This window comes from Odocoileus virginianus, chromosome 2, assembly GCF_023699985.2.
Source record: "Odocoileus virginianus isolate 20LAN1187 ecotype Illinois chromosome 2, Ovbor_1.2, whole genome shotgun sequence".
NCBI classification, from domain to species: Eukaryota; Metazoa; Chordata; class Mammalia; order Artiodactyla; family Cervidae; genus Odocoileus; species Odocoileus virginianus.
In genome coordinates, this window is record NC_069675.1 from 99854910 (window position 1) to 99876094 (window position 21185).

The 21185-nt window shown below is 53.4% G+C and overlaps 2 protein-coding genes and 2 long non-coding RNA genes across 6 annotated transcripts in view; 2 read left to right on the plus strand and 2 right to left on the minus strand.

The window, feature by feature from the left end:
* Positions 1-203: 203 nt before the first annotated feature.
* LOC139031259 (uncharacterized) lies at positions 204-1731 on the plus strand. Its single transcript, XR_011483732.1, has 2 exons — positions 204-1211; positions 1622-1731. It is a non-coding gene; the product is annotated as an uncharacterized lncRNA (long non-coding RNA).
* LOC139031258 (uncharacterized) lies at positions 1508-12360 on the minus strand. Its single transcript, XR_011483731.1, has 2 exons — positions 12240-12360; positions 1508-6745 (listed from the first exon to the last, which is right to left on the minus strand). It is a non-coding gene; the product is annotated as an uncharacterized lncRNA (long non-coding RNA).
* A 118-nt stretch (positions 12361-12478) lies between these two features.
* On the plus strand, positions 12479-14921 carry BRD3OS (BRD3 opposite strand). The gene is made up of 2 exons (XM_070455932.1): positions 12479-12585; positions 13233-14921. Exon 2 carries the CDS (start codon positions 13801-13803, stop codon positions 14053-14055), a length of 255 nt encoding a protein of 84 aa, XP_070312033.1. The 5' UTR covers positions 12479-12585; positions 13233-13800; the 3' UTR covers positions 14056-14921.
* A 1426-nt stretch (positions 14922-16347) lies between these two features.
* The window catches only part of BRD3 (bromodomain containing 3), a 35801-nt gene continuing 30963 nt past the window's right edge, over positions 16348-21185 (minus strand). For all 3 annotated transcript variants that reach the window (XM_070455925.1, XM_070455927.1, XM_070455917.1), the window contains exon 12: positions 16348-19617. In XM_070455925.1, coding sequence (XP_070312026.1) covers positions 19502-19617 — 116 coding nt within the window. In that variant the 3' untranslated portion in view covers positions 16348-19501. The remainder of the gene's footprint in view (positions 19618-21185) is intronic.

Here is a 21185-nt window from a genome sequence, read left to right on the forward strand (position 1 = left end):
AATCCCAGGGCTGCTGCGAGGTCTCAGGGCTTCTTACCAGCAAGGCCCTTATTCTCCAGCCAGAGTCCAGCTGCTCCTGCAAACACCCTCCCCCGCAGCCGGAGACCACTCACCCCCCCACTCCTCCGACCCCTCACCGCCCCACTCCTCCAACCCCCCACCCCCCACCCCCCATCCTCCACCCAGAAAGCATTTACTGAGCCCCGGCCTTGTTCTTAGGGGAGAGGAAGCGAATGTTTTGACTTTTCCCAACATGACTGGGTGAAGGAACTATTCTCACGTCCAAACCACATGAACACACACATTTTGCAAATTCCATTTGTAGCTACATCATGCAAGTTCAGCTGTCACAATTTCCCGGGAAACCATAGGTGTAGAAAAAGACCATCTGGCCCGCCACGGACTCAGACTGCACACACTGAGCCGTTGGCTGCGGGCTTTTGGAAGAGGCAGAATACAGGCATTTCACCTCTTGCTGCTTTGACTTACGAGACCCTGATCCACGGGTCGTGACACCGACTGCAACCTCTGATATCTCACCTCCAGGGCACGTCACGCTCCCTGTCTGGGGACCCCTTCCTTAGAGCCGGACTCAGGCTCCAGTGCAGGGTGCTTAAGTCTCTAAGGCGGGTGGTGGGGGGGTCCTCGAGGACTCAGTTCACTTTAGACATGAGGCTGAGAAGTTGGGATTTGGGGCAGATCCTGGATTTCTGCAGGACCCTTGTCATCATGACCTCAACAGGCCATCTCGATGAAGGACAGAAGTCCAGTCCTGCCGAGGGAAGCCCCAAGCCCCAGGTGGCTGGTTGTGTGTTGCAGGACCCGAGGGGTGGCCACGGTGTTCAGAACGCAGTCAGGGAGGGCTGGTCAGGGTAGGTCTGCCCCTGCAGACCAGGGGCAGTCCTGCCCTGGTCCAGTCCCGCCCTTGGCCTGGGCATGAGACAGTCCTCCTGGGGCGACACGACAGCACAGCCAAGGAAGTGCTTGCTAGACCCTTCTTCTGACCCAGCAGGAAGGTTCCAAGTCCTAGAACGTGCCCATCACCCCAAAGAGACAGCCATGCCCCTCAGCTGCCCTTCCAGCACCCTGCCCACTCCAGACCTCGCAACTGGTAGCCGACTTTCTGTCTCCATGGATTTGTCTCTTCTGGACATTGCATCTGGATGGAATCATGTAACACCTGGCCTTCTTTCACTCAGCATAACGCCAAGGTTGGTTCTTATTGTAGTGTCTATGAATAACTTGTTGTTTAGTCGCTAAGTCGTGTCCAACTCTTTGCAACCGGATTGAACTGTAGCCCACCAGGCTCCTCTGTCCATGGCATTTCCCAGACAAGAATACTGGAGTGGGTTGCCATTCCCTTCTCCAGGGGATCTTCCCGACCCAGGGATCGAACCCACATCTCCTGCATTGCAGGCAGATTCTTTACTGCCTGAGCCCAGGGAAGCAGCCCGTGTAACTACTATATTATTTTTTATGATTGAATGATAACTCCTTGTAGGTGGAATCCATTTCAATAATTCATTTTATTTTCATCCCTCTGAAACATTATCATTTCAACATGTAATCAACCTCAAAACTTATTAATGATATATTTTACATTTTTCTTTTCATGTTAAAGTCTTCAAAATCCAGTGTGTATCTTATCCTCCCAGCACTTTTCAGAAGCAGGAACACTAAATTGTCATCAGAAATGCTTGGATCTGCATTTATTAAAGTTCAGAAAATGTATCATTGAACAATAGATTCATGTACCCCAAGTTGTTTCGAACATACATAAAAGTTTGCCCCAAACTGAATTGAGTATGCAAGTTTAAGCTAATTACAACTGAGAAAAGTGAAAGTGTTAGTCACTCACTCGGGTCTGACTCTGTGTGACCCCATGGACTAGAGCCCGTCAGTCTCCTCTCTCCAGAGATTTCCCAGACAAGAATACTAGAGTGGGTTGCCATGCCTTCCTCCAGGGGATCTTCCTGACCCAGGGATCGAACCCAGGTCTCCTGAATTGCAGGCAGCTTCTTTAACATCTGAGCCACAGGGAAGTCCCACTTACAATTAAACACAATTAAAACTTCGACCCCTCTGTGGGACCTGGGTGCAGAGCCCGACCCAGCTGGCCTGGCCCTCCGGGACCCGCCGCTCCGCGTGTGGCCCTGCTCGCGCCCTCAGCCACGGCCACCTGGACGAGGGTCTGTCCTCCGGCACTGGTGCGTCCACCAGGGCGGCGCGCTGGCCTCTCCTCCCCTCAAACTTTAACCTGAGCCTCGGCAGGCGCCCATTTATGGCACTTCTGGGTGCCCACTATCTGCCCTGCCATAGACCCCAGGCCTTCTCTCCGCCAACCCCCAGGGTCCGGAGGCGGGTCACAGTTCTCAAGCTCCATCCCGCCTTGGCAGCCTGTGACATCAGGAGCCCCGCGCACCTGGGCTTCCAGCAGACACACCCTGGATTCTCTTTGTGGCTGCGGACAGGACAGGTCTGTGCCGACGCCCGGCCAGGCTGCGTGCCCTGTTCCTCCCGCTGGCCTGGCTGCTCCTGGAGGCGCCGAAGCCGGACTGCGGAACAGCCTGATGGCTTCCTAGCTGCCCCACCCGCCTCTCCTTCCAGACAACACTGATCCCGCTGTTTCCCCAACCCCACTCTCAACACTGGGGGCCAGGAAGCAGGACCAAGCAGCTACTACGCACCGGCTGGCCTCCACCCACCGATAGCAAGAGCCCCACTGCTGGCAGAAAGTGGGATGAGAAGGTGTCCGGCACAGGGCAGGGATTGCTAGAACTCTCCCGGGTGGTGAACCAGGGCGGATGCCCTCAGAATGGAAGGTGCTGGCAGTGGGTGCGGTATCTCAAGCGTTTGAATGGTGTGTGTTAGTGGCTTGGTCATGTCCAACTCTTTGCAACCTTATAGACCGTAGCCCGGCAAGCTTCTCTGTCCATGGAATTCTCCAGGCAAGAATACTGCAGTGGGTCACCATGCCCTCCTCCCAGGGATCTTCCTGATCCAGGGATCGAACTGGGGTCTCCTGCACCTCCTGCCCTGCAGGCGATTCCTCACTGTCTGAGCCACCAAGGGGAGAGCAACTAGGGGAAGCACGGAAATACCGGCTGGAAAAGCATCTGAGAAAGTCTGCGAACGGCTGCGGGTTCAGTGCCACTGGGGGCAGGGGTGTGAGCTGGAGCAGCCGGACAGGACGTCGCATAAGGAGGCTGCGTGCCCTGCAGCTGCAGGGCAGGAAAAGGGGTGACGGTCCCAGGGAGGCTGCAGTCAGCACGTTTCCTGCATCACGATCAGGGCCCTGACGGAGAACCAGGGGCCGCACGAGACAGTAAAGGTCAGCATGCCGGGAGCCCATCCGCCCACACTCCCGCTGGAGCCACTGGCCAGCAGAAGTGGCCATACTCCCTTAAAGGCTGAAGACCACCCGAGACCTCTGCCTTCTGAGACGTCCCTCCTCTGCTTCTGGCTGACGGCATCTTTGAATATCAGTCTGTGTCTGTGACTAAAACAGAGGAATCTTAGCTTTTCATTCTCTTTTTTGCAGAGCCGTTTAAAAAGTGCCCCACGCGGCAGCCACGCCCTTCCTCTTTGGGCACCACTGCTGTCCGCCAGAGCCTGCCCCGGGCCTCTCACTCAGGGATGCGCAGGAGACGGCTTACTGAGCTGTACGGCCCCTATTCCAATCCCCAGAAAGGCGATGCCCAAGAATGCTCAAACCCCCGCACAACTGCACTCACCTCACACGCTAGCAAAGTGATGCTCAAAATTCTCCAAGCCAGGCTTCAGCAATACTTGAACCATGAACATCCAGATGTTCACGCTGGATTTAGAAAAAAGCAGAGGAAGCAGAGATCATATTGCCAACATCCGCTGGATCATTGAAAAAGCAAGAGTTCCAGAAAAACATCTACTTCTGCCTTATTGACTATGCCAAAGATTTGACTGTGTGGATCACCACAAACTGTGGAAAATTATGAAAGAGAGGGGATTACCAGACCATCTGACCTGCCTCCTGAGAAGGAAGGTCAGGAAGCAACAGTTACAACTGGACATGGAACAACAGACTGGTTCCAAATAGGAAAAGGAGTACGTCAACACTATATACTGTCACCCTACTTATTTAACATATGCAGAATACATCATGAGAAACGCTGGGCTGGATGAAGCACAAGCTGGAATCAAGATTGCCAGGAGAAATATTAATAACCTCAGATATGCAGATGACACCACTCTTATGGCAGAAAGTGAAGAAAAACTAAACAGCCTCTTGTTGAAAGTGAAAGAGGAGAGTGAAAAATTTGGCTTAAAGGTCAACATTCAGAAAACTAAGATCATAGCATCCAGTCCCATCACTTCATGGCAAATAGATGGGGAAACAGTGGAAACAGTGGCAGACTTTATTTTCTTGGGCTCCAAAATCACTGCAGATGGTGACTACACCCATGAAATTAAAAGATGCTTATTCCTCGGGAGAAAAGTTATGACCAACCTAGACAGCATATTAAAAACCAGAGACGTTACTTTGCCAACAAAGGTCCATCTAGTCAAAGCTATGGTTTTTCCAGTGGTCATGTAAGGATGTGAGAGTTGGACTGTGAAGAAAGGTGAGCACTGAAGAACTGATGCTTTTGAACTGTGGTGTTGGAGAAGACTCTTGAGAGTCCCTGGACTGCAAGGAGATCCAACCAGTCCATCCTAAAGGAAATCAGTCCTGGGTGTTCATTGGAAGGACTGATGTTGAAGCCAAAATTCCAATACTTTGGCCACCTGATGCGAAGAACTGACTCATTTGAAAAGACCCTGATGCCGGGAAAGATTGAAGGTGGGAGGAGAAGGGGACGGACAGAGGATGAGATGGTTGGATGGCATCACCGACTCAATGGACATGAGTGTGAGTAAACTCAGGGAGTTGGTGATGGACAGGGAGGCCTGGCGTGCTGTAGTTCATGGGGTCGCAGAGTCAGACATGACTGAGCGAATGAACTGAACTGATGGCCCCTATTGGGCGTCTCAAGTGGCGCTAGTGGTAAAGAACCTGCCTTTCAATACAGGACATGTAAGAGATTCGGGTTCGATCCCCGGGTCAGGAAGATCCCCTGGAGGAGGGCACGGCAACCCACTCCAGTGTTCTTGCCTGGAGAATCCCATGGACAGAGGATCCTGGCGGGTTTGCAGAGTCAGACACGACTGAAGCGACTCAGCACAGCACACACATGGCCCTTTTTGTCCCATCTGCTAAGAAAGCTGGATTTTCATCGCTTTGAGCCACAGCCTGGCCAAATACCAATCCCAGTTTCCCTCCATCTTCCCTGCGCCTGTTTCCAAGTTAGGATTTAGAGCGGGTTGAACAGTGGGCCCCAGAAAGAGCTGTCACATCAAACTCCTGAAGTCTTCGAACTGCGACCTTATTTGGAAAAGGGGGTCTTTGCAGATGTAATTAGCTATCTTGAGATGAGATTATCCCGGATTATCTAAATCCAGTGACAAGTGTCCTTATTAGAGGCGTGCAGGAGAGACAGGGAGGCATGGAGAGGCCAGGGGAAGACCAAGGCAGCGATGGGGTCTCTCTGCCAGAGAAGGCCAAGCCTTGGCAGCAGTCATCAGAAGCTCGGAGAGAGGTCTCGCCCCACAGCGTCTGGACGGTGTTGGGTTGGGGTGGGGTCGGTGGCCCTGCCAGCAATTTGGTTTCCCGCTGGCCAGGCAAGAGTCAAATACATAATGAAGGCCATTCACTGAAAGATATCAAATACATTCAAATTCAGGAGGTCCTATCAATAATATTTTTAAAAATCCCTGACTTAAAAAAAAAAGTCCCTTTGGAAGTTGGCAGAGAACCAGTTCATTATTCCAAAAACTGATAAATAAAAAGAAAGGATGCAGCACTGATCCTGCCTTTCCTATATGAGCTGTGTTTCGGGGTAACCCGAGAGTTGAGGAAGGGGGCTTCCCTGGCGGCTCAGTGGTAAAGAATCTGCCTGCCAGTGCAGGAGACACAGATTCGGCCCCTGGTCCGCAAAGATCCCACACGCCCCAGAGCAGCTACGCCCTTGCACCACAGCTATTTGAGCCTGTGCTCAAGAGCCCGGGAACCACAACTGAAGCCCGTGTGCCCCAGAGGCTGTGCTCCGCAAGCAAGAGACGCCACCGCAGTGAGAAGCCGGAGCACCACACCAGAGGGTAGCTTCTGCTTGCGGCAGCTAAAGAGAAGCCTGCAGAGTGGTGCAGACCCCGCACGGCCAAGAGCAACTAAATAAAAACTCAGAAAGAGCTGATGAAGAAAGCTCTTCCTTCAGGAGGATTCCAGAAAACAGGCAGAAAGAAAATTAGAATTGGATGAGCCCTGATTCGCAATCCTTAGTGAGTAACGGAGCTCGGCTATGATCATTTTGGGCAGGTAAAGTTATCCTGTGAAAGACAGGTGGGGATTTCCGTAATGAGTAGGTAGGTCAGGCTGCCCATAGCCAAGGTCAGCGGTCAGTGGTAGGGCTGAGAGAGAAGCACCCAGCGCGGTCCTTCCTGTCTCGTGATGTGCTGGGACGTTCACAGCACCACTCGTGAAGCAGCCTCGCTGACGAGTCAGACCTTCGTCTGACCAAGGCTGAGCGCCACCTGCCAGTTTCCAGAACACAGAGAGGAAAGCAGAACACGTGAGTGACGCCAGCGGGACGGAATCCAGCCAGATCCAGGGTGCAGACGGGCTGCAGAAACACGATCTGTGTCTTCAACAGCTAGATGGCTGGGGAGAAAGCTGCAGGCGCAGAATGGAGAGCGGTGTAAGAGACACAGAACCAAATACTCGGATCATCTCTCCAGCAAATTAAACATACAATGACATTTATCAGACAATCAGCAAACATGAACACTGACCAGATATTAGATATTGGTGAAGAATTCTTAGGCCAGCATGTGACCCCGTTACTGTGATTCTGTATAAAAACAACAACAGGGAATTCCCTGGCGACGGTCCAGTGGTTAGGACTTGGCGTTTTCATTGCTATGGGTTTGATCCCTGGTCAAGGATCTAGACCCCTGTAAGGCACACAGTGCAGCTACAGATTTTTTTTTTTTTAAAGGACACATTTATGGTGAAACAACATGACGCCTGGGACTAGTAGGTATCACTTTTTCATGACCTGTAATTCACATTTTCAAAATTGTTTTTGTGAAATCTGACCTACAGGATTATGCATCAAACAAGAAGGGGCAGCTTACGGCAAAGTGGTCGAGTCAGGACCTAGGTAACCAGGGCCAGGTCAAGGGTCAGAACTTGACAAGCGGCTCATTCGCTTTGGCTCTGTGACTCAGCCCTGTTTCTGTAGGTACTGGACTTCACTCCTCTTCACTGTGGTGAGTAGTCCTCTGTGTGAACACGCCCCAGTTCATGTCCCCATTCTGATGATGATACACGTCGGGTGAAAGGAAAACGTTAGTCGCTCAGTCGTGTCCAACTCTTTGCGACTCCATGGACCGTAGCCCACCAGGCTCCTCTGTCCATGGGATTTCCCAGGCAAGAGAACTGGAGTGGGTCCCCATTTCCTTCTCCAGGGGATCTTCCCGACCCAGGGACCAAACCAGGGTCTCCCGCATTGCAGGCAGATTCTTTACCATCTGAGCCACAGGCTAAAGCCTTTAGAACATTTCAGCCTCATTAAAAACAAGCCCAGCGTCCTTCCTGGGGGTCCACTGCTTAGGAGCGGCCCTCGTGGCTCAGATGGTAAAAGCATCTGCCTGCAATGTGGGAGACTCGGGTTCGATCCCTGGGTGGGGAAGATCCTCTGGAGAAGGAAATGGCAACCCTCTCCAGTACTCTTGCCTGGAAAATTCCATGGATGGAGGCGCTCGTGGGCTACAGTCCATGGGGTTGCAAAGAGTCAGACACAACTGAACAACTTCACTTTCACTTTCACTTTTTCTTTCCAGTGGCTAGGAATCCACTTGTCAGTGCCAGGAACGCAGGTACACTCCCTGGTCAGGGAACTGAGAGTCCTTATGCTGCAGGGCAATTAGGCCCACACACCTCAACAGAGACCCAGCAAACCCCACCTCAAAACAAAGAGAAAGCAACCTTGAACCTATTAGCTATTACCCCGCATTCTCTCCCGACCTCTGCCTCAGCATTTGTTGTTGTTCAGTTGCTAAGTTGTGTCCGGGTCTGTGACCCCATGGACTGCAGCATGCCCGGCTTCCCTGTCCTTCCCTATGTCCCAGAGCTCAGTCAGATTCATGTTCACTGAATCGGTGACGCTGCCTAATCATCTCATCTTCTTCCACCCTCAATCTTTCCCAGCATCAGGGTCTTTTCCCATGAGTCAGCTCTTTGCATCAGGTGGCCAAAGCACTGAAGCTCCAGCTTCAGCATCAGGCCTTCCAATGAATATTCAGGCTTGACTTCGTTTCGGATTGACTGGTTTGATCTCCTTGTAGTCCAGGGGACTCTCAAGAGTCTTCTCCAGCATCACAATTTGAAAGTATCAATTCTTTGGGCTCAGCCTTCTTTATGGTCCAACTCTCACAAAACCAGCCCTAGGCAGGCACTGATCTACCTTCTGTCTCCCTAGGTTTCCCTATCCTGGACATTTTATATCATTGGAATCATACAATGGTCTTTGGTAATTGACTTGTCTCACGTTGCATACTGTTGGCAAGATTCATCCATATTGAAGCATGTATCAGTATTTCATTTTTCAAAAAATGACTGAACAGTCTTCCATTGCATAGACCTACACTGATTCTCAAGCAGTTGCTACTGGTTTGGCTGGATGGTCAAGGGCTTGGGAAGAAAAGGACGGGGAGCTTGATGACAAGGAGATCTGGAGAAGAGACCCAGGAGGGACTCACAACGGACACAGATCATATCTGTATCCCTGGACACATGTCTCCGAGGCCCATCCAGTGCAGAGAAGGCTGTCAATATCAGATGGACACAGGATGAGAGACAAATGTGTCTCCCGACAGCCTGACACAGGTGGCCGGGAACCAAAGGGTGGAGCTGGGGGAGGCCCTCCAACAACGCCTCACATCAGTTCTAATTCTGCCCACATCTCTGAGCTCTGACACTTGGAAAGTGGATTCTCCAGCAGTGGGGTGGAGGGGGGAATGGGCCCCCCCCCCCCAGGGAGAACGGGTGGGGGGGGAATGGGCCCCCCCCCCCAGGGAGAACGTCAGTGGCTCTTTGATGTGGAAGATGAGCCTGCCACTTAAATCTGGGCCTCCTGATACCACCCAATCAGAATGCTCACAAGTGGGTTAGCTGACCAGCTGGGGTGATGGAGCCCTAACACCAAGAAGGTGAGTCACTGCTGCCGACTGGGGTTGAGGGCAGGAAAACCGTGTTGAGGACCCAGAGGGTTCTCCCCAGGGCATGAGCATGTTAGCATTTCTATCAGCAGCAGCAAAGTGCATGGAAAGTTGTAGTCACCAAAGACAGACAGACAGGTGGACAGACAGACAGACAGATGATAGATAGGTAGATGATAGAGAGAGAGAGATGAGATAGATAGATAGATAATAGATACAGATAGATTGACAGGAGGACACTTGAGAGTTTGTGCCCTTCAGGAATGCAGGTATAAGTCACCCCACTAAATACACCTCAGCCAGCTGAGACGCTGCTGAAGGCAAAGGAAAGCCCTTCTGACTGTCACAGAAACAAGGGCAGTAACAGCTGCTCTCATCTCCGCCTGCCTGTTAGGTACGAACATATTTGGACCCAGCTCTTCTTCTATTTCCTCACCTTCCTTACGACTTTCAATACAGTTTTGTTGGAAGTTAACTTTGCAATTTAGTTTCAGCTGAAAGAATATTCAGACAGAAGGAGACTGAACAGGAAAGTAATTAACCTAGCCCAGAAAAGGATACCATCACTGGTAGGACTTTGTACTTCCTCTATTTGGGGAGAAGACTGTCTCACTTTTTTTTTTAATTTAAGTATAGTTGATTTCCAATATTTCAGGTATTAGAAAACTGATTCAGTATATATATATATATATATATATATATATATGTTCTTTTTCAGATTCTTTTCCATTATAGGTTATTACAAGACACCGAATATAGCTCTCTGTGCTATGTACAGCAGGTCCTTGTTTTTCTGTTTTATGTATAGTAGTGTGTATCTGTTAATCCCAAATTCCTAATGTATCCCTCCCCTTTAGTAACTAGTAACCTTTCCACTTTAGTAACTATAAATTAGTTTTCTATGTCTCTGAGTCCATTTCTGTTACGTAAATAAATTCATTTGTATCATTTTTTTTGGATTCCACGTATAAGTGACATCATATGATATTTGTCTTCTCTATCTGGCTTACTTCACTTAGTATCATGGTCTCTGCGTCCATCCACGCTGCTGCAAATGGCTGAGTAGTATTCCACTGAATATATATACACCACATCTTCTTTATTCATTTGTCTGTTGATGGTGAGACAATTCCATGCTCGTGTGAAAGATAGTCACATCGTATCAGGCAGAAGTGGGAACTTAGGTTTTTGTCTGATTTGCTTTTGTTATATGGAAGCTCAAATGTGTGAGAAACGTGTGGATGGAGGCTGAATAAAGAGATGCCAGTGAGGAAGGTTTTGCCTGTGCCCATAAACCTTTGCCATGAACCACAGATCTAAAAACATCCTTCACAGCCTGCTTTGTGAGGCAGGGACCAGTGGGCTCCATCAGGAGAGGATGCTGGAGGTAGACAGAACGCCGGAGGAGAGAGAAGGAACCCACTTCGTCTCTGCTTCCTGCTGGCAGCTGGCAGCTCCCTGGGCCACAATTCTTCCTATTTTTCCTGAAGCAGCAGCTGAATCCAGTCTGCAGTTTCTCCAACGAGCACAAAGGCCACCTCATCCTGCTGCTGCTGTGCGGGGCCGGTGGCTGGCTGGCACCCCATCCTCTGGGTCTCACCCTGCTGGGACCCTACTCTTGGTGCAGAGACACCAGCTCCAACTGCCAGCGCCCCGTCCTCAAAAGTCTGAGTGGCATCTCTTTGGCGTCCCTTCTCTGAATTTCCAAATGTTCATAATTCCACCCTCTTTGCTCTGGTCCTCTGCTTCCTAAAGTTACCACCTTGAGTTACTTCAGAGGTTTTTATTTTAACCTTGTTAACAAGTGACCCTGTTAATACCTTTGTACCTAATGTGCAATCCCTTCTATTAATTTCTCTCTGGTCAAATCACTGGTGTGACTTCTGTCTTCCAGCAGGACCCTGACTAAGTCCCTCATCAGTGATATGTATTATCAATTTCTTCTCACCTCTGTGACTTTCCTTTTTACTAATTTTAAAAATAAGCTTTTATGCTTTAATTTGGGATGGTTTTAGATTTAAAGAAAAACTGCAAAGACAATAAAGAGTTCCCATATACCCCACAAATATACCATATATATGTACATTTTCTTGTATATGCATTTGAGACTCTAAACTTCCCTCCAGGAGTGATTTTAACTGCATCCCACAAATTTTGATATATTGTATCTTTATCACCATTCCATTAAAATAGTTTAAAATTTGTATTGTGAGTTTCTCTTTGACCCATGAGAAATTCAGAGGTTGCTTTTTGGTATCCTTGAGTGGGGTCGAGAATATATTTCAAAATAATCAAATATATGGGTTTTCTTCTAGTTATCTTTTTATTGCTGTTTTATAGACTACGTTTCCTGTGACCCTTTCCAGGTAGGACTTAAATGCTTTGAAACGTATTGAAATTAATTTATGGTCTGGCGTGTGATCAGCTTCTGTATATGTTCTGTGTCCTTGCAAAGAAAGTCAAGAACGTGCAACCTGTGATGGCGGGCTCAGTGTTCGATGAAGGTCTCTTGTGTCCACTTCCTTAATTAGCGTAGGGGGAAACCATAAAACTGAAAGTTCAGTAAGGAAAGGGGCAGATACGAAAGGAGAGTGTTATTGGAATACGATTTGGAGGCCGGGTGTGGAAGAATGGGGACCTGGCCCGGCTGGTTGACAGGGGTGAGTGGGAGGCCTGGACTGGGGACAACATGTAATTACTAAAAAATAACTGTATCGATCACTAGGAGCAAGAATGCTAGTAGCAATAAGAACAGCAGTGGCAGAAGTACGCGAGTAAGCGCTAGCCGCCCAGTTGTGCCTGACTCTGCGACCCCCACGGACTGCAGCCCACCATGAGATTTCCCAGGCAAGAATACGGGAGTGGGTTGCCATTTCCTCCTCCAGAGGATCTTCCCGACCCAGGGATGGAACCCAGGATTCCTGCACTGAAGGCAGATTCTTTACCGCCTGAGCGACAAACGAAGCCCCAGAAGTACGCAAGCAGCAACACAAAGAGACGACCAATACGGTGCAAAGGCCAACAGTAACGGTGGGAGGTCAGCCTCCCGCTGCAGCCCAAGCTCGAGCAGGAAGTCCCGGCCCGCCCCCGGCCCCGCCCCCGGCCCCGCCCCGCGGAGCCATCGACGACTCCGGCTCGGCGCGCCCTCCTGCCTGGCCTCGGCGCTCGGCTCGGCATGCCTGCGGCGCTGCCATGGAGACGCAGCCCGCCGTCCGCTGGCACCGCCCCGCGCGTCCCCGAGGCCCCCGCCGCGCCGGTGGCCCGGGCAGGACGACTCGGGGCGCGAGCCAGGTGACCGGGCGGGCCGCGGGGGGGACGCGGGCCGGGTCACCGGGGGCTGCGGGGCGCCGCCGGGCGAGTGGGCGCCCGGGATGCTGGGGAGGCGGTGGGGACGCGCCCTGGGCGGGGCCGGGGGGACGCTCAGCGGGTCGAGAGGACGTGGCTGGGCCATGGGGGCGCGGGTCGCACGGAGGGGAGAAGTTGCGTGGCTGGGAGAGCCGGGGCTGGGCCTACTGTGGATGCGCCCTGTTCGGTTTTCCCCTGACGTCATTTTCCTTCGGGTTCAGGGCCCTCCCGGCCGCTCGGAGAAAGGGGGCGCTGGATGGGTACCAGCGTGGGCGGGTCCCTTCTGCGCCCCGTCAGATTCTTAGAGCTTATTTCGCAGCTGTCCCTGAACATTAGGTCTCCAGCAAGGGGTTTCCCCAGTACCACCCCCCGTAGTTCACAGAAGAACTAGGATGAGGCATCCTTCTGCTTCTTAAACCCAAGCTCACTGCGTCACCGGGGAGCAACCGAAATAGTGGGAGCCTGGGGCTGGGTGGCTTGGTTTAAGGGCTGTGATCCCAAGAGCTAAGGAGGATCCCGTGCCATAAACCGTGCCAGCACCGCTGGGGTCCTTTCCTCTCCTGACATCTGACAGCAGGTTCGTTTCTTTGTAGCATCACCTTGCAGAGGAGCTGAAGGCTAGGCAGAAGAAAGCACTGCACGAAAAGCTGGTCCACATCCCCGGCAGGGACCGGACCGCCTCTGCGCTGCTGAAAGCTGACCCGGGCACGGATCAGGAGGGCAGTCCGTACAGAAGCTGCTGTCGGTTTCTGCCTAGCTCACAATGTCTTTTCACGCGGGACAGTGGATCTCTCTCTTCAGGTGCAGTGGTGCGAGTCGTGGTGTCAGACTCGCAGTGGACACCTGACAAGTCCCCCCCCAAGGTGAGGGCCTCGTCCCTGTCATCGGCACACCTGACTCAGAGCACAGAACCGTCCCCGGGACACGCTGACCTGCCTGCCGACTCACGCGTGGCTCTTGGCAGTCTTCAGAATGCTTGGAGACTCCTCTCCAGTTTCTTCTCAAAGAGCCCTCATAAAGGGTGTTGCCTGCAAATGGCCTGAGTTCCTCGTTGCCATTAAGTTCAAGAAGGAATCCTCACACCCAGCTGCTGGAAACCTTACTCATTAGTGGCACTTAGTGCAGAGCAGGTGGCCAGGAGAAGGGAGGCTCTAGCCAGTGATGAGTGGCCGCGTCCCGCTGGCAGAGAAAGCTCTGTCTGAAAGCTACGCCCGGCTCCGGTACCGGGACACCTCCCTGCTCATCTGGCAACAGCAGCAGCAGAAGCTGGCATCCGCACTGCCCGGGACGTACCTGAGCAGGAGCCGAAGCATGTGGTACTCACAGTATGGGAACGAGGCCATTCTTGTCCGGGACAGAAATAAGCTGGATGTCTCACGGGACACAGGGCAGTCCAAGTTTTGTTCTATAATGTGACTCTGGGGTGAACATCTGAGTGCAGGCACCAGGCTGCCTTGCTGACCCCCCAGCCCTCACTGGGAGATTCTGACAGGGAATGGGAAGGCTGAGCTCTGATAGAACCCCCGAACCCCAGAGGTGGCACCTCACTGCTCGCTGTCGAGGTGATGGGTGGACTTCTGGACCCCATCCTGACCCTGCAGGCACCGCAGGCCTGGCTAGATGCTATCTTGGTCATGCTTCCAAATAAGTCACGCAAGAGATAGCCCAGGTACAAACAACCTTTTCACATTCTTATAGGTTGTCTCTAGTGTTCCCTTCTGCCTGGTAAAGAATGGGTCAAATCTAAAAAAAGAAAAAAGAATTGGCATTATGTAGGATTGGAAATCCATTGGCAGGCCCACAGTGGTTTTACTCTAAACAGGTCATTGGCAGTAGCATTTCAGCAAGAACTCTGTGGCACTTGTTTGAGTCTAGTTGCTAAAGCCATCATTGCCCATGATGCACCGTGATGGCTTCTACACTAGCTTCCTGATGCTCGGGGCTGTGGGCAGAGGCATCCGAAGAATTTAGGTAGGGAAACCCCCAATTATGAAGTTACACCTCAGGTTTAATCACAGAGCTGAAATAGGCAGGTTCCCAGCCGACAGCAGCTCGGCCTCTGCTCGGGGCTGCAGCCGCCGCCCCCCCCCCCCCCCCCCCCCCGCCACCTGTAATGTATGATGTGTGTCGGGCCCCACCCCCAGCCCCCGTGTGGGTGGGTTCATGAGTCAGTTTAAAGGGATTTGCTGTAGTTAAAGTCTGTGTGGCAAGGCGAATGCCAAGGTGTCTTGAAGCTGAATTTTCTTTTTAAATAAATCTTCAGGCAGCTCCTTCCTTCCTCACTCCGTATTTCAATCTGTTTGTTCATAATATCCTACTTTGGCCTCCAGGGTTTTTGTTTGTTTACAACAGTAACGTCGAACAATTGCTAAGAACTGCAGGGCAGGCAGCACTCTGGGGAGCCCACGGATGGGCAGAGAGATGCACACAGTGCATCCAGCGCTTCCGTGAGGGTGGTTCCTCATGCAGGCGTGCAAGCTAGTCAGCACACAGCATCCAGAAGGGAAGGGCCGGGTCAGACTGCATTCCCCGAAGGTCACACATCCAGCCAGAGGCCTGGTCCTCGCTGATAGAGCCTCGGCTTGCTTGCCGCCTGAGGTCGAGAGGCTGGAAGACAGAGTTCCTCTAAGTGGCTCCCCGAGGTGAAGAGGAAGCCTGTCTCATGTAGAGTCGGGCCTGTGCAGTAAAGGCTTGCCTGTTCAGGCATCCGGACACTGGAATCCCCCAGGAGAAAGGCCTTGTCAGCATCTCTGCAGTCCTCCGACTTAAGTCTAGCTCGGGAAGGAAGCAAACCTCTGACTTAGCTGGAATGCCTGTGCCTCCTAGAGTGATCCGGGATCGGGCCGTGGCTGTTCGGCTGCAGTCACGGAGGTGGTGGCCGGACAGCAGAGCGGGCACTGGTCAGGGCGTGTGGGTGGCCACGTGCCCGGGGCTGCTAGGACTCGGCCGGCACTGAGCTGCTTGGTGAGCAGGGAGCCTCCTTGCCTCAGGGAAGCCTGGGGACCTGGCCTCCCCGCCGGGGCTGGGACACCGAGGTAGATGTGCTCAGTACCTGGCCTCGGGGAGCTCAGGCTGGGTGCCATGTGCCAAGGAGTGCAGGTGCAGGTGGCCTCAGGCCGACACAGCACGCCGCTGCAGGCCTGGCTGCAAGGCCACACTTGGGAAACAGCCTCAACCTGCACTGGTCTCGACCCCTCCTTGGTCCCTCGCCGCCAGGGTCCGGGCCGCCTAGAAGAAACCTCAGCGTGTACACCATCCAATGCGGTTTCTTGAAAACATCCTCGGGCCAGCCGGACGAGCACTGGATCTCAGGAAGCACCTCAGTGTAGACAGAGGGCCCAGTGGGAGCGGCAGACAGACGACCGGGTCGGGGGGCGGCCTGCAGGCCAGCCACAGGGGCAGCCGCTGTGCAAGCCACAGGCCTGAAAGGGCAGCACACAGCGCTCCCAACACAGCAATCCCGGGGTCCTGGGGCCTCCCCGACCTGGGCTGAGGACCAGAGCCACTGGGCCCGCTGAGACCCCTCTGCGATGCTCCGGGCATTCCCACCAGGAGCTACATGATGTCAAAACGAGGGCCCCTCCCCCCATCACACCAGCCAGAGGAGTGCTGGGAGCCCATAAAGCAGAGACGGCTCTTTTTTTTTCTCTTTTATTATGAAAACAAAACAAATACCCCAGGAGAAGGGTCCATGATCACCAGAAACAGTACTTTCTACCACTTTTATTCTGTCGTGATGAGGCCAGCACTGCAGTAAACAAGCTAAAACTACTTACATCGGACTCATTTTCAGTAACTGACATTTACAGGAATATACTAGAAACGGCACTAAAAAGTTTAAGAAAAGTTACGGTAAACTTGCATGCACATCATACAGAAAAGTAACATTTTAAATATAAAAAAAGGAAAACTTCCTGGAAGTGTTACGCCAGTATCAGGGAACAGCGCTACACCAGATGTAACGAATCCTTTATTGTGGGCGGTGTCCCCCACCCCCAAACTGTAAAAGATGTGAATGTTGCAAAAGAACAAAAACAAAAAACAAACAAAAAAGAAAACGCATTTTAACAGTCTGTAAGCAAGATGAGTGAGCAAGGGTTTCTGGAATTCAGTTCACGGCCAAAGCCGCCCCCTCGGCCCCCAGGGGTTGGGGGAAATGTTTGACAGCCACAATATCGAGTCCTGCACGGGCGCGACCTGCTGAACACGGTCCCTAACCCTCTAGTTCTAGGAAAACTAGAACTCCACTTGCCCAACACAAGAGAAATGGAAACAGCAAACACCCATAGGCTGACGTCAGGGGGTGGAGGGAGTCCCCCCAAAACTCTGAAATCAGTTTTGAGTCTGGACAGAAGACCTTAAAAAAAAAAACCAATGACCTACAATCGCTCAGTTCTCCGGCAGCATCAAAGCCAGCAGACCTTTCAGCGGAAAGCAGAGGTGGCTGAGAACCCCTCCCGCACCCAGAAACCAGTGGACAGGAACCGCTCCCGCTGCGCCCAGCACTGGGGCCCCCTGTCCCCCGCCGAGCAGCTGGCAAAGGCGACCCTCCCCACTGGCAGCTGGAGGGGCGCCCCCGGGGCGCTCCCAGTACCTCCAGGCCCCTTGGCTCGCATCTGTCACCCAGACACGTGCCTGCTGCCTGTCGCCCCTGAGATCCTGGTGCAAGACCTTCCAGGGTGTACTAAGTCCTTAAAGTCAGAGGTTTTACTCCACTAAAGGTCTGTTTAGAAAACACCTTTGAGAAACAGGGCAGCTTTTAAAAAAAATGGCAAGTTTAAAATCCATTTATATTTTTATTACAATGAAAAGTTGAACGAACTGGCTCAACACTCACCAAAGGTCAGAATCAGCGGCAGTCAGAAAAATGGCCACCCCCCATCCATGTTTCATCAGAGTTCCACCCCATCAGAGGGCTCCTTAGCCATCAAGGTTGGTGGCATTCAAGTGGATGTTAGTAATTTTTAGAACCACCACCTGTTAGGACGCTAACAGCTAGTGCCCTGATCCACCCAGAAGGGCTGTCAGGAAGAACGCAACCCTGGACAAGTGGTGGGGCCGCCCCCAGCCCCCCCCAGCCTCCCCCTCTGTGAGGTCCCGTCATTTCTGTGCTAACTGAGAAGCTCACCAGCCGGGAGCCCCGGGAGCCCTCCTGGGGCCAGAGGCTCCTCCAGCCTGGAGAGAGACCAGGCCAGCGGGAGCTGGGCCAGGCCGTTGCGGGCTGGCGGCCGGGAGACGCGGTGGGGCAGCAGGGGCCGCCCCCTCCCTGGGGGTGCGGTGAGGGATGCCCCACTGGGGGCCGTGAACCCCTGGCCAGAGCCACGAGGCTCAGAGCTAGGCAGGCAGTGTGGGTGGGCACCCCGCGCTCAGGGCCCTGCGGCAGCCTCTGGAGAAAACAAAACCGAAACGTAACCTTCTGTTAAACTCTGTATATTATTATTACTTTTTTTTTTTTTACAATAGAAAGTTAAAAATCAAGACTTAGATTTACTATACATTTCTTCTTCTCGCAGATTACAAAGTTTATATTATATAACTGGGGTTCCCTAAATCGAAGTCCTTTTTAAAACAGTCCTAAGAGAGACCAGAAGTGAATATAAAAGAACTAAATGAAATTTAAAAAAAAAAAAAAAACGAGAATGTGCTGCAGCCGGAAGTCGTCTCTGACCTGTGAGTCTCCAGATTTCGCACGCACGCACGCACGCACACACGCACACACACACGAGAAAGAACGAGAACGGACACCCCGCAGCCCCGGGGCGCGCACGTGGACGAGGTTGAGCACCGCGCGGGGGCAGGAGGCGGGTAGCACCTGGGGCGAGCGGCCCGCGCCCCGCGGGGTCTGGGCTCCCCTCACACCACGGAAAAGGCCTGCATCTCTGCTCCTTTGTTTCTTTTTTTTTAATGCATTTCTTTTGCGGTTTTGATTTTCTTTCTTAAAAAAAAATGACCAATGATGTTAATAAATAAAATATTCATATATACACGAGACTGGGATGATGGTTCCGGAGTGCGTGGCAGCGGCTGGGCTGGGGACACACGCGGGGCTGGCCTTTCGTAGAAAATTGCTGAACCTTACAAAAAGAGTCTCCTTTTTTTTTTTTTAATCTTTTCTCTTTTTTTTTCAAAGTTGAGGTAAAAGTTTCAGTGTTTGGGAACCCTCATGCTGCCCACGCAGCTTCTGTGATCCTCCTGGGAGCTCCCAACATCACGGGAGATCAGAAAGACGGGGCTCCTCTGCACGCCCCCTCGCCGGCTCCCCGCCCGCAGAAGCTCGGGCTGGGAGCCACGGGGACCCCTCCTGGCGGGGGCCCAGCCCTGGCCCTCACTCACGGCAGGGGTGGGCCTGGTTGTCCGCAGCCCCTGCAGAAAGAGCTGCCCTCGACGTGAGGGTCAGGGCCCAGGGCCCCCGGAGACGGAGGTAAACCCTGTCAGCAAAGCCAACAGCCTTCCCGTGCGGTACCACGTCCGAGACATTTCCTCGGGAGACATTCTCGCTGGGGCTACAGACCAGGTCGGGCTTAAGGAAAGGGGTTCTGCAAGCACCTTCAGACCACACCTCACACGTTTTCCTACGGTTATCAGGTTAGCGTCTGAAGCCGGCATCTCCAAGGGACTTGAGTTCAGTTATGGAGGAAAGACCTTATGCCGATTCACAGCTTCTCAAAGTCTAATGGACACACACAGAAAGATCTCGGTTGACCTATTAAAGCCAGAACTGGAAGATACCATAACACTGAAGTGAAAAGAGAACCTGCACACCATGGAACGAAAGGAGCATATTAACCACCAGAGGGAACACCGTGGTGCCCCGGCGGGGCGGCGGCCACTGGCTGCGTCCTGAGCCGCGCGGGCCCCGGGCTCACTCGGAGTCGCTGCTGTCGGAGCTGGACCCGCTGGTGCTGCTGCTGCCGGACTCGGAGGAGCTGCTGCTGCTGAGCCGCGAGGGCCCCCCGGACGCGGCGGAGCCCGGCTTCTCTGGGGGAGACGCACAGGTGAGCGGCGCGCACCCCCACGCTGGCCCGCCGCCCCGCCATCCACACGGCCTTTCCTGCAGCCCCCGCGCTGGTTCCACACCCCCCGACCCACCCAGATCCTGCCCTGGCTGCCTGATAAATGCTACCAAATCCACTGATAGGTGAGGCTGCGCGGAGTCTGTCTGGTGCCTATACCCTGTTCCTGGAACAGGGCTCCCAGATGCCCTGAGACCTTCTGAGTGGGGCCCTTTAGATCATTCCTGTGTTGATGCTAACGAGAGACTGGGGTGGGACCCCCCGTGAGAGCCTCAGCACAGGTTGGTCACCAGGAAGGCCACGTGACTGGAGGGCGGGAACTTTCAGCTCCCCCTGGCCCTGCCCTGCCATCCACCCCCCAGCTGGCCACCATCTCCAGGGGAAGGGAACTGGCATCCACTTCTTCCCAGGCCCAAGTGCATTCAACTTTGCTGGCCTCTGAGCTGTTTCTGCGTTCACTTTTGACGCCAGATGTGTGCGTTCTTCTCACACCAATTCCCCCAGGCTCCAGCACGCATGAGCTGGGCATCCGTTCCCTCCGAGGAGAGAGGGCTGAAGGAGACAGAGCTCTAGAGAAACCCCGTGACGCAGCAGGCTCCCAGGCGCTGGGAGGGGCGCCCTGACCCTGAGCCCCCACCCAGCCCTGTGCCTCCCCCGCCCACCTGGCTGACCCCGAGCCGTGGCCTTTATGGCAAACCACCATGTGACTCAAACTCAGGATTCCCAAGTTCTGGGAGCCATTCCAGCAAACTTCCACACCTGAGCAGAGGGTGGTGGGGGTTCCCAATTCACAGCCCGGCAGTCAGACGTACGGGAGAGGCAGGGGACTTGCACCTGGCATCTGAGCCCTCACCCGCAGGGTCTGCACCATCCCCGAGGAGACAGTGAACTGAACTGAACGGCTGGACGCCCAGCTCGCGCTGGAGCCTGGAGAACTGGTGTGAGAGGAACTCACACAGTGGGTGTCAGAAGTGAGAGGAGAACCAGCTCAGAGGCCAGAAAAGCCGAATGCACTCGGGCCTGGGAAGAAGTGAGTGCCGCCAAATGAGAGGCCCTGATGGGCTGTGGGGGGCGGGGGCTGTCCACCCAGACAGGCAGCTCTGAGCTGTAACTGCGTGCCCACCTGCCCTGCCCTCCCCGGGGGAGAGGGCCCCAAGGCCCACCCTGGCACCGGGCGAGCAGGGCAAGGCTGTGGCAGCCGGCTGCTACATGGCCAAGACTGAGCCTGAATCTGACAACCACCTGGGTAGGGAAAAAGGTACGTGCCCTTTCTCACAGGCTCCAGAGAAGGGAGGCAAGGGGAGTCGAATCACCTGCTCACCTAAACTGAGGCCCCGAAATCCATAAAGCGTGTGGTCCAGGGCTGGCAGTCAGCCCCTCTCCCTGCCTGAGATCAGGAAGCTCACTGCTGGGGGCCAGGACCCCCCGAAGCTGCAGGGTAGGACCCCAGTCCCTCCCACGTCACGGAGTCCAGCCCCCCACGGACTGCGACTGGGCCCTTCCAAAACGCCTGCTCCCAGGGGCTCCATGGAG

Excerpts from the sequence above, each read along its gene's own strand:
- BRD3OS (XM_070455932.1), top strand. The coding sequence starts at position 13,801 with ATGAGTGGCCGCGTCCCGCTGGCAGAGAAAGCTCTGTCTGAAAGCTAC.